The 12,099-nt window shown below is 40.1% G+C and overlaps 1 protein-coding gene across 1 annotated transcript; it reads right to left on the bottom strand.

Annotated features, from left to right (window-relative positions):
• Window positions 1-650: 650 nt before the first annotated feature.
• pik3c2g (phosphatidylinositol-4-phosphate 3-kinase catalytic subunit type 2 gamma) lies at window positions 651-12,073 on the bottom strand. Its single transcript, XM_053319867.1, has 32 exons — window positions 11,945-12,073; window positions 11,741-11,820; window positions 11,250-11,407; window positions 10,969-11,083; window positions 10,730-10,841; window positions 10,258-10,328; window positions 10,074-10,137; window positions 9,774-9,899; window positions 9,475-9,505; window positions 8,871-9,054; window positions 8,609-8,731; window positions 8,155-8,283; window positions 7,338-7,452; window positions 7,110-7,243; window positions 6,792-6,980; window positions 6,601-6,694; window positions 6,075-6,169; window positions 5,622-5,802; window positions 5,405-5,512; window positions 5,218-5,314; window positions 4,900-5,025; window positions 4,647-4,783; window positions 4,390-4,559; window positions 4,063-4,219; window positions 3,847-3,956; window positions 3,539-3,707; window positions 2,579-2,697; window positions 2,353-2,449; window positions 2,177-2,240; window positions 1,889-1,968; window positions 1,633-1,758; window positions 651-803 (listed from the first exon to the last, which is right to left on the bottom strand). Exons 1-32 carry the CDS (start codon window positions 12,071-12,073, stop codon window positions 651-653), a joined length of 3,843 nt encoding a protein of 1,280 aa, XP_053175842.1.
• Between the last annotated feature and the right edge of the window lie 26 nt (window positions 12,074-12,099).

Here is a 12,099-nt window from a genome sequence, read left to right as displayed (position 1 = left end):
AGCCCCTCAGGCCAGAGAAGCAGAGTTGTCATCCTGCTCACACACTTCTCCCCCCGCCTGTCTCCACCTCCCGCCACCAAATCCACTGGTCAAGGACATCCAGTTGACACGGCCCAAAGGGACAAGCACACTCCGTCTGTGCAGGTAAAATATATTGCACTGCCTCCTCCTTAATCTGTCACATCAACAGTCTCAACCACACACAGCTTATACAAAGTTATAAACAAAACAAAAGTGCAAGTAGGCTGGTAAGAGTAATACTTTTCTTCCTGCATCCATCACCAAGGCTAAAAATGAATTAATTAAAATTGAATTGATAAAAATAATAAAAATGTCCTTCATTTGATAAACATTTAAAATTGAACATGTAAAGTTCATACTTCATATGAATCATGACATTCACAGTAAACAAAATCTCCTTTGCTGAGTCTTTTACTCAGCTTTGTAACTTCATCCAAACCTTTGGTCCACTGCCACTGAATTTAGCTCTGGAGTGAGGTTAAGTTGCATTTGATGCATATGAATAAGTAGGAGTGCACAGTTTCTCTGCTGAGGTGAATGTATCTCCCTTATATCTCAGAATGAAGTCTTTCCTCCAGTGTTGTGGCGTCCCCTGCTGGCAGAAGACCTGCAAGTGCAGATCCCTGAGCTCAAATTGCACAGTTCCCGAGAGGGAACCAGGTCTCCTTATCAAGCAAATGATCCTCCAGTTTTATGTTTGTTGCTGCCACAAAGGTCTTCTTGCTCTTCACTGTCACTTCCAGCACCATACCATTCAATTGAGGGACATCAATGTACTCCAGCTGTGAAAAGAAAGTATGCTTTAGACATCAAACAGCCCTGGATTCAGATCATGCAGTTATTTCAGTATATTTCTGCTGTGCAGCTTTTTATCTCAAATTCCTGTTTGAGATTTCCTTCCATTTGGCTCTGTTAAGGATTCACTTTGCTACATAAAAAGTAGTAAGAAGCTGTCAAGTATGTGAGAAGTGACTGGTCAGAGGCCGCTGGGTTTAACACTCAAAGATCACGTCGGACTTTGACAGTGAGGAGAGCCCGCCGGCAGATCACACATTTAAAATGAATATTTTACACAAGGTTACAGTGAATGTGTGAAATCTGAGTGACAGCACATCATCTCTCTAGTTTTTATGAGGAAAACAAAGTGAAAAATCCACATTCTTATCATAAAAGAAAAGCTAGCTTAAGTTATGTTGGTCCACTTGAACAGAAAGGTGGGACTGTGCATATAAAGTGAGCTGAGAAAGCATCTATTCTAAAACAACCTATTATTTAAATTTACTTCTCACGGTTAGTGTACCATATTTAAACATATACTGTATGTACTTATGTGTTATTATTTCTACTTCTACAGAAATGTATCTGCTTAAAGATATAGCTTTATCACCTGTAGAATATATGGACTTAGTATTAACTACTAATGACAGCATTACATTAACTACTTTAACAAACCTGCTCAGTAATGGTCAATCAAAGGATGCTGTTACTAGTAGCAAGTCTATGTGTACATGATGGTAACTGAACAAAGGAAACACTGTCATCCAGAGCACTTCATTTTGTTTTTCTTTGTGTGTTTTCATGCATAGAGAGTAGGAGGGAAGAAAGTCTCACCAGTTCATTGAAAGTGGGGTTGTCATTGTTGCGGACTACTTTTGTCTTTTTCTTCGTTCGCTGCTGGGGGTCCGGTCTCAGACGTGTGACCACATAGGCATCGGGGTTAGAACCGTTTGCCTGCTTCTGTTAACAAGAAGTAAAAAAAGGCCCTTGAGTACACACCACAAAATATTTTTAAGAGACGTCACATTTATTTTGTATTTCTTCAGTTTTAATAGCTACAAACACAATAATAGGAATAAAGGAAACTCACTACGTTGTTCAGATGTTTCACCAGGACTGAGAGCTTACAGTCAGAGTAGGACATGTAGAGCTGGATCTGAGATCGGGCTTCTGCAATAGATCAGTGCATCAGTGCCAGTAAAAAACAGCATAATGTATCTCATATTAGCCGTGAAGACACATGATCAGTTTCCACAAGACATTGCACAGAATCAATCTTCACATTCAAAAACAGTGCCTTTAGTGTGCCATTTTTTCCTTTAAAACTTTGATAATCTTTTTTTATACACCCACTTATTATTTAAGAGCAGAAAATTACCTTTCGCCACACTTTCTTGGACTACCTTGGGGCCGTCCAGGAACAAGCTGCACACAAATTCATTCTGCAGGGGACAGAGCATGGCAGGTTTGTAAGTCATACCATAACCAGTTATATCAGGAGATCACTGAGGAAAGATCAATCAATGATGGAAAGCGTGACAACTGGAAACGTACTCCATTGCAAGGTCCTTCAAAAAGCTGCTGTAGGTATTTATTCAGCTGAGACATCTTCCTCTTTGGGGTGAATGACATCTGGTACCAGCTAGGGAACCTGTATATGGATGATACGGATCAAATTATGCAGTTATCACAAAAGAAGGAGGCAGTGTTTCTTGCAGTACTTGAGAATAAAATAGCCATTTGACATCAGCTGGATGTTTGAGTTTGTTTTCTCACTCACTGAGGTAGAGCAGACTCTATGAAGTGCTTCTGCAGCTGCTTATGGATCAGCTCAAACTGCCCAAACGTCATCTTACTGTTCAAAAAGCCGTCATCAATATCTATTTTCAGGTCATAGATCTGTAAATTAAAGAATAAGGGTGAATGAACAAGGAGAGATGGTTGTTACAACACAATGGATAAGCTTCCCCGGCAGGTATCACTGCAAATATGGTCCGTGTTCTTTAACAGCTGGTTAACTTCATATCATTTTACTCATTTGTTTATTCAATCTCCCCAAATGTTCTGATTTTCCAGACTCGGGACTCAGGTATTAAGGGGTTTAATTGCCAAAACCACAACTTTTTACAGAGCTTTCTATCGTGGAAATTAATCTCAAAGTAATATCTATGACTGCTTCCCTGTTTAGTTTCCCTCTGTTTTATGTTTGCACTCTGAAAAAGATTTAAATCTAAATAGTGGATTTGTGTGTTTAGAAGCAATAAACAACATAACCATAAACTCATCTACAAGGAAAACTTTTATATATTTTACTTTGCCACAGGTTCTGCTCAAGGCTGACTCTGCATAACTGGACAAAAATGTGTTCTTCTGCGTTGACAGACAAGGAGCTCCATTCTGCCTTCACAATGCTTTAACCTGACAAACTAAAGCCTTTTCTGATCAAAGAGCAGTGAAATGCCAACTAGCAGTAACTCTTGAGAGTGAGTGAAGAACTTCCTGAATACAGTACTGCTGCATAGGAGGTCCTAAGTGACAGCACACACAGACACACACACACACACACACACGACTGCCAGGGGTTATTCCTCTCAGAACAATTATGTGTGAACCTCCCATCTTTTTCAGATGTTTCATCAGCTCCTCTGGCTATTAGGTTTCAATACAACTCTCTGATGCATCAGAACACAGCATTTTCTGACTGAACTACCGCAGTAAAAAGAGCAACATGCAGCCTTACCACATCTTTTCCCTTGGCTGTGTATCCCTGGATGACGGCTTTTTGAATGTTGTTGTTGGGAGCGGGGATGCCATCCCGGGTTGGTGTTTGTTGTTTCTTCCCTTGAACCATGCTGTGTGTCAGAAAGTTTAACTTGACTGCCACACAGCCCATGCTCTCCTTGATCTTCCTACAAAACACAGACACAAGCGGTTACTGTATCACATAATGAAACAGAGAACAACATTACAGAGCATCAGATATATTCTGAAGAATTTATTCAGTTAGACAAACAGATTGTGTTTGTTTGGGTGGTGTGCATTTATTACTTTGTAAAGTAGGATGTGGCCTCCAGGTCTGTGTCTTTAGGTCTGAGGTTGTTTTGGACGTACTGCAGATCATTAGTATCTTTCAGTTCTGGCATTCCTGCATGAAGCATCTGTAAATCACATACGCCCCATGAATGACAAGGTTTTTATATAATATTTTCTAGTTGCAGATATAGCTTATGTTGGTGGCGTTATTCAGCACTTGTTGGTGCTTACCAGCTCCAGCAGGCTGAGTATCAGTGTAGAACGACGTCTGATAATGTTGTAAGCTTCGCAGCAGAGCTCCACAAAGCGATGCAAACGCTGAGGCTTCTGCCCTCCGCCTGTGATGAAATGCTGCATCTCAGATGTAAAGATGAATGGTGATCGGTCCCTACCATTGCAAAGAAACAGCAAGAGAAGTTTCTTGTTAATTGAAGGTTATTTAGCACAGTTTCAGGAGCAGGATCACTCCTCAACTGCGCCACTTCCGGCATCCCTATAAATACCACCTAACCCTCTCCTCCGTTTCGCTCTCATATTCTGAGCTTTGTATTGACTTGCCTTTTAAAGTTTCCAAACTTCTGTGCATTGCCCATAATCTTGCTGAAATCGATGTGGAACATGTGTCCACTGTGCTTCAACATGATATTGTCATTGTGGCGGTCACAGATTCCAAGAATGAAGGTCGCTACACACCAACCTGCACATGAGTGGATGAAGTTCATTACAGCCTGAAAAAAATATGGAATAGCAAACATGATTATTAATGTACGGTCGGTCATAATGTTTAAGATATCAGGGATTTTGTAAATATTAACCTTCTCATAGTCCTCCTTAGTTTTGTTCCACATGTGGAACCATTTCTCCAGTGTGTCTTCTCGAAGGGTCCCGCCGAGACCCCACTCCTGCTGAATCTTCCCCAGCGTCACTGCCCCTCGAACCACTTCTACTAGTCCTGAAAACCACAGAAAACACAAGCATAAGTATAAGAAACACATAAATCAATAGCTACATATATAAAACAAGACAATTATAATGCTGCATTCAAAAACACAAATAAATTAAACTGACCCTGAGCTTTGCCCGTAGGAAGACACCTGTACGTGACCATTCGCAAGTCCAGTCCTTCCTGGAGCCACACCCTGTCCATCATACGGACTATCTGAAGTACCACCATGTCTTGACGCAAGTTATCTCCTGTCTGAACAACACAATGGACTGAGTGAAGAAAACAATTTACCAAAAATGGTTATGTTTTATATTGCAGATGAGCCCAAACAAAGTCAAAATTGCCTATCTGTGTCTAGCAGGATGTTTTCTGCCAAGAGCTTTGATTTCCTCTAGACTGGAACAAGTACATTGTGGATCGATAAAGTACCATTTTATTACCAACCTTGCAGATGACACTGATGTTCTTGGCCAGAGGGTCTGTACAGATAAATGAGACCCCCAGAGGAGCAGCATTGGAGTTGTAGAACTTACAGGCCTAGAAGTAAATAAATATGTTACAATTGTATAGTATTGTGTGTTTATTACAGGAGATTAATGATATGTAGGTGTAATGTAACATTCTTACATTCAAATCCACCCCTTTTACACGGACTGCAGGATCCAGAGGTAGACAACAGCTGTTCCCATCTTTGAAGAAGTCATCAATCTTCCACCTTTCTTGGTTCACAACATGCTGCAGACAAATGCATAAAATTAAAGAACTAACAAAGACAAATAATGGAGGATTATGAGCCAGTGAGTGAGTTAATAAATAAATGTGTGGCTAGAAAATGAAGACTGACCTTCCGTCGAGTCTTATCAGCAGCTCGAACCTTCTCAGCCACCTGTGTAAGCAACTGCACCAGGCGGGCTTCATTATCCAGCTCCTGTCTTAATGCCTGGCCACAGCACTGCCGCAAGGCAGCCTGAACCTTACTGAACCAGCTCTGGTAGTGGGGGTCATTGTGAACATCTTCCAGCAGCCTGAAAGAAACATATAAAACATCAATAAATGATTAAATCTTACATAGAGTAGTGAAAAATACTGAACAATTAAACACAAAAAATAATTTTAATATGTCTACAGTTTGCCGAAAACATTGTTACCTTATTCATTCCTCAGTATTGATTTAGTCATTTACAATATCTAGTTTAGAACTTATAATCACAGATGCAGTACTTTCATTTACTTTCATGTAAGCAATCATTATGTTAATAAAGATCTAGTTTTTGTTTGACGTGCGACTGCTTCTCACCAGTAGAGTTGCTGGGCGATCCGTATGTTCTTGAGTGATCTATCTAACAGCAGCATCACCAGAGGTCCATCTAGCTCCCACTCGTTCTTCAGAGCCTGCAAGACAGGATGACTGATCATACAAACTGCACTGAAAGAAATACAGAATGTGACAACTACTCTCATATTAAAAATATGAGTTGAACCAAACAAATGTCTGTGGCTCAGGAAGTAGAATGAGCCATCTACTAATCAGAAGGTTGATGGTTTGATCCTATCGGCATGTTGAAGTGTCCTTGGGCAAGATACTGAACCTTAATTTTCTCCCAATGGTTGTGGCAGCACCTTGCATGGTAACTTACCGGCATTAATATGTGTGTGAATGGTTGAATGAGCAGCAGAAAGTGCAACATAAATCCATTTACCATAAAAATAAGTTTGGTCTTGTGCTGAAATATGAACTTAAAAAGATATGGATAACATGGAGTGTAGAGGTATTTTGTGCTTCAGAGTGTGTAATACTTAGTGATGGGTATTCATGTGTTTACCTGGACCAACTGTGGCAGAAATTGCTCCAACTCTCCATCTGGTATCTGTTCAAAGTAGTGAACTGCAGTCTTCCTCACAGTCTGATCATGAAAACTGGATGAGACAAGTCACCAAACAAGATCAATCAATCACACCAGACACTGTGGACACGTGACTCATGATTGTGATCACAGATGTAAACCTACTGTACCTGTCACTGAGTAAGAAGAGAGCCTCCTCGGGCTGATGAATAGGCCAGTTTTCTAAAACAGTGTAGATTTCTGTCAAGTCTTCAATGGGCCACTGGAGGGCTCCACCCAGCAGCAGGTGGAGGTAAGTACTTCCTTTGTCACAAGAGTAACGTTTACTCCAGAGGAAAGTCTTCTCATTTTCTGATAGACTGGCAAAGAAGAAAAATGAAAAGGCACCATGACTCATCGCATTATTTTATTTTATTCAAAATTTAAAAAAAACAAAAAAAAACTATGAATGAAGGCAACATGGTTAATTGTGACTTTCTTATACTTACAAGCAGAGGCAGTTCTTCTTCGAGACACCTAACATTTTCTTTTGCAATTCCTCACAAGGTTTAGAGAATATGGCAGACCCTGGGAGCGCAACAGGCCTGCAGTACTTCCATTCAAACTGATCTGGAAACTCAACCTGGGCAAAGATGGGAGAAGGAATGATTAAGCAAGTAATGTGGTGTCATTTCAGCTTTGTTCAACAGGGGGCAGAGTTGTCTGGTGCTACTGACCTGCAGTATGACCCCAACAGCTTGTCTGTGGCTGTCAAACAAGGCAGGGGAAGGAGGAGCAGGTGGCTCAGCCAGAGTGGACATACTGAGCAGGATGGTTCCTGTTATCAGAGTCCTGGACACAGAGTATACATACTATATGTTAATAATTACTGTTTTTATACAAAAATAATATGATGGAAAACACAACAACCTTAAAGGGGACATAGTACACACATTTTCAGGTCTATATTTTTAAATCTGGGACTCTACTAGAAAATCTTTGAATGATTTACAGTTCAAAAATGTCCTATTTATCTTATAATGGCTATGTTTATGCAGCCCCTCAGTTCAGCCAGTTTGAAACAGGCCATTTTAGGTCCTGTCTCTTTAAGGCCTCCCTCTTCTGATTGGTTAGCTTCCAAACCTGCATTACGGCCAACTTCCTGCTGCTTGGAAGACATCAACAGAACATCAACAAACCATGAAACAATCTAAAGTCATAGAATATCACTGCGTTTTCTTACATCTGTACATGTTCAAGTTGGAATCTGATCTGAAATATGAGAGTGGGCAAACGCATTAAAAAACTTTAGCAATCAAGGCTCCAGAATGGAGGGCCATTTACAGGCATATATGATGAGCCAACGTCAACTTGTCTGCAAGGTAAAAAAATAAAACCCTGTTGCAAACAAACAAGAAGTGTTCAGGGCAGATAAAGCCTGTGCTTTTTATTTGCAGGGAGCAGTTCTGTATATGTTAACCTCCAGTTTGAAACAGTGACCATGTTAAGCATAGACATTTATGGTAGAGAGGTGTAAACACTTTTGAGTCTTACTCATTGCTGTAAAGAGGTAGCACAGCCCAACCCAACAGCTCAGGACTCTTTCCACGCTTCGATCCCATGAGGCGAAATGTTAATATGCACTCATATGGCAGCTGATTTACTGGAACAGGGAACACCATCCTATAAAAAACAAAACAAAAACCACACCAGTAGGTATTAACATTTTTCTTCTCAATTCTACATATTTGAATATATACATTTCTTGTTTAAATTCATTTAAATATTCAACTTTGAACTATTTAGTGCATTTGAGTTCATTGACATAGATTATCCTTCACACACATACACACATGAGGGCACAACAAACAAAACGAAGACAGCCTGGTTCAGATGACAACACAAAGTAGCAAGGTCACTTTCACTTCCGTATCAAAGTCAATTCATTACTTACAGGGAAAGGGAAGGTGAATGGTATTTATGAGGCTCTACAGAGTCTTGTGCTTACATGCGATTACACCGTATCTTGTTCCCCAATGATAAAGCAGTGCTGATATTTTCAGATATGCCAGTCGGGCAAATCTCCGTTCCTTCGTATGTCAGCTCACAGGAAATAGAGAAGCACTCATACCTAAAAATGAGTGGAAAGAGAAAACAACAAAAACTTCTTTATCAGAAATGTGGTTAAAATGTGTTTTTGTGGTCATGTGTTTTGTACAGGAACACATAAAAATGTGCACATGCTTGTATATGACTACATGCAGACGTACGTGGTCATCCAGGTGGATTGTAGCTTGTAGAGAGTGGCAATGTTGAACTGCAAGATTTCATTGTTGAACACGACATCAGAGATTTGTGGGTTGCTGATCACCTCCTGACCTCTGAAGTCTGACTGGAAGTTGTCAAAATAGATCTGCAGCACTTTTAGCAGTGCCTTGTTGAGCATGATCATGGCTACAATGCAAAGAATGAACAGTTTAGACAATTAAAATGGTAATATGAAGTATGTCAGTACTTTTGGAGAAAACCTTGGACAAGCTGAGTCAGGCATAGTTTTTATATGAAATCCAAAGTCTTCTTCTGTCTGTGTCACACTTTGCATACTGCTTCATTTCCTACTCCACAGATATTATGTGCTGAAATCAAGGAGACTGCTCCTTTTCAGAAGCAATATGGTATATGATTTAAATGTATTAACAAATTCACCAGAGATCCCTTAACAAATAAAGTCTAAAACTGCTGTGACCAATCGTGAGCATGGTCAGCTGATTCTCTCAATGTTGCAAACATTTTTCTGAACATCAGTGAACAAGATGTCATTATAATTCACATCTTTACATGGCGTGAATAAAAAAATACGAAACAGCAACTCACCTTTCTCACACTCAACCATCTCATCATGAGTCTGTAATAAAGATAAAGAAACACAGCGTTGTATTGTTGACAATGAGGAAGTATCATATTCTTTTACAGTACAAGTTCTGTGGTGTGCTATGCTGACAACATAGGCAATGTAAAGAGAAATACACAGTAATAACACAGCATTCTGTAAAAAGCAGCTGTAATTACAATTCATCACACAGTAAAAAGTATCTAAAACGTGATGATAATCCATGAAAATCCTATATGGAGCTCTATGTCCCTAAGTGTGTCAATTGTACATGATACCCTACCAGTAGGGTGCGACTGATTCTGCTGAGCCTGCCGATGGCATCCTCTAACTCCTCACATGAGAGCCCAAACAGAAGACTGCTGATGGTACGAACATGGCCCACAATAACATTAACGTTGATGCCCGACTGCAGACAGGAAAAGATCACACAGGATAATTCACTTATATATCCTAATATTCCTGAGGTAGCACAAGTTTGTACATTAAAAAAAAAGAAAAAGGTAAATGTGAACTACAACACATGATATTATCTTATCTTTTGAAAAATAAATGCACAGCTGGTGATCTTTTCCTTACTGACCTTACTTCTCATTAGCTCTGTGGCGTCTTTGTTGTAGTTTTTGAGCACATCCTGCAGGCTCAACCTGAGAGAGGAGCAAGAGAAACAAGGCTACGTCACCTTTGTTTCCTACAAACACACATTGTTTGACACATAAACAATTTTGCAAAAGTAATGTGGGATGCAGGAATGTGTCTTATCGTACTTGCAGGTGTTGAAGACAGAGATAGGACGCAGGACGTGGTAGAGTTGGCATGAGGTTCTGTCGTCCTCCCCCTCACAGAGAAAACACAAGTTTAAATACTTATTGCTGAACAGGATTGGAGCAATTAAATAAATATGATCCCATAGGATTTGTATGAAGCATGTAAATTATGAAAAATGTAATTAAGTAGCAGAGATTGTTTAATTTTGCTTTCTTATGACTAATATAAGTAAACAAAATGTTGACCTTTGTTCTATTTCTGTCTTGCTGCTAAGTACAAATAGCCATGACGTGATAAGTAAACACAACAAAGTCAAGAAACTTAGGGTGGAGTTTTCCACAGCTACAATAACATCTTGGCCAAGGGCCAGGCACCGGTGTCTGTCAAAGCAGCTTTTCAAGACAGGCCACCCCTCTTGGTAAATGATCTATACTGTAGGTGGGAGCAGAGAAGGAGTTTCAACTGACTTACATCCCTGGCCATGAGATGTCTGAGGTTGTTGGTGTGGAGCAGCCGAAGGGAAACCTCCAGATTAAACTTGCAGCAGATTTGGATAGTCTCATGTTTCCCCAGGAGTTCTTCACTATTAATGGGACATTGCAGAAGGTGCACCAAATTAAACAATGAATGAGGAAACATGGCATGTTTGAATAGATTGTCAAAGCGAATGGCTACATTAACCTTAACGTCTGAATCAGTGACAGACTTACTTATGTAGATACTCCTCAGAGTCACACAATTTTAGAACATAATGCCCACTCGTACTGGGAGTGAGGTCTAGCAGCTGGAAGATTTCATCAATGAGACTCTGCACTGTCCTGTTCACTGGAAAGAAGATTAAAGTTCAGAGTCCACACATCTGCCAACACCCACAGTGACTAAAGCATGAGCTGTGTCCTGAGATATGGTAGTTCATGACAACCATGGATGCAAATACAACAAACAAACAGCTCAGTTATTGTAGTTGTGATGCAAGGTTGGTGAATTATACCTGTGGTGGGGACGGGCAGCTGGTGATTATCGTAATCTTTGGACACAGTTACAGTCACCTCCACCTGCTGCAGCAGGGCGGGGTGGACGTCTAACAGTCGACCCCACACCACTCCTGAGTTGTGGACGCTGTCGGTATGTTTGTAGCGTGACATCAGCCTATAAGCAAAATTATTCATTTCCGCTCAGTAAAATACAGTTAAGTTGGAAGGACAGAAGCAGAAACTTAGTTCAACTGTTGCCATACAGTACATTACTTATAGACAACATCTAGGATAATATTGTTATGTGTGGATTATTCTTAAGCAACTACAACTGTAGAGGCTCCAGCAGTAAAAAGTTATACTGATGTCATTTTAAGAGTCATCATACGGGTGGATATTTTTAAACAAAACTTCAAATAGAATAGACTGTCAAGCCAAAAAGATAATGATGTAATATTTAAAAAATGAACTACCAAATATGGGCAATACAAACTAATTATGATCTTACTTGGAAGTTGCTGCACAGAAAGAATTCAGCCTCTTGGTGCTGCCTTGTGGAGTCTCTATTAGTTTGATGGTCCATGGGTCCTGATATTAAAAAAAAGACAAAATGCAAACTTTAGGCTTTTTCTCTAATGTTGCTTTTAATTTGGGTCATTTTACTGAATCATAAAGGAGCCTTTTGTGGCTGCTGCGGGAGAATGATACTCACATGATTATCTATTTCTGTCCTGGAACGATTCAGTTTATGAGCATGCACATCTGGGTCACAGGAAACCTGCTTTTTGACGGTGTGTATTCCTGTCCTGGGAGGTAGAGGAGGGGGCACTTGGGGTCCCATTGGAAGACATGCACTAGGAAGTCTGG

Source organism: Scomber japonicus, chromosome 5 (assembly GCF_027409825.1).
Source record: "Scomber japonicus isolate fScoJap1 chromosome 5, fScoJap1.pri, whole genome shotgun sequence".
Taxonomy (NCBI): Eukaryota; Metazoa; Chordata; class Actinopteri; order Scombriformes; family Scombridae; genus Scomber; species Scomber japonicus.
Note: the sequence above shows the minus strand (reverse complement) of the source record. Positions and strands in the feature narration are given on the sequence as shown.

Bases quoted from the DNA above. Each gene is read 5' to 3' on its own strand.
- pik3c2g (XM_053319867.1), bottom strand. From the start codon at position 12,073: ATGGGACCCCAAGTGCCCCCTCCTCTACCTCCCAGGACAGGAATACAC. The intron at 11,821-11,944 runs GTGAGTATCATT...TTTTAATATCAG, and splicing joins GGACAGAAATAGATAATCAT to GACCCATGGACCATCAAACT. The intron at 3,957-4,062 runs GTAAGCACCAAC...TGTGATTTACAG, and splicing joins TACTCAGCCTGCTGGAGCTG to ATGCTTCATGCAGGAATGCC.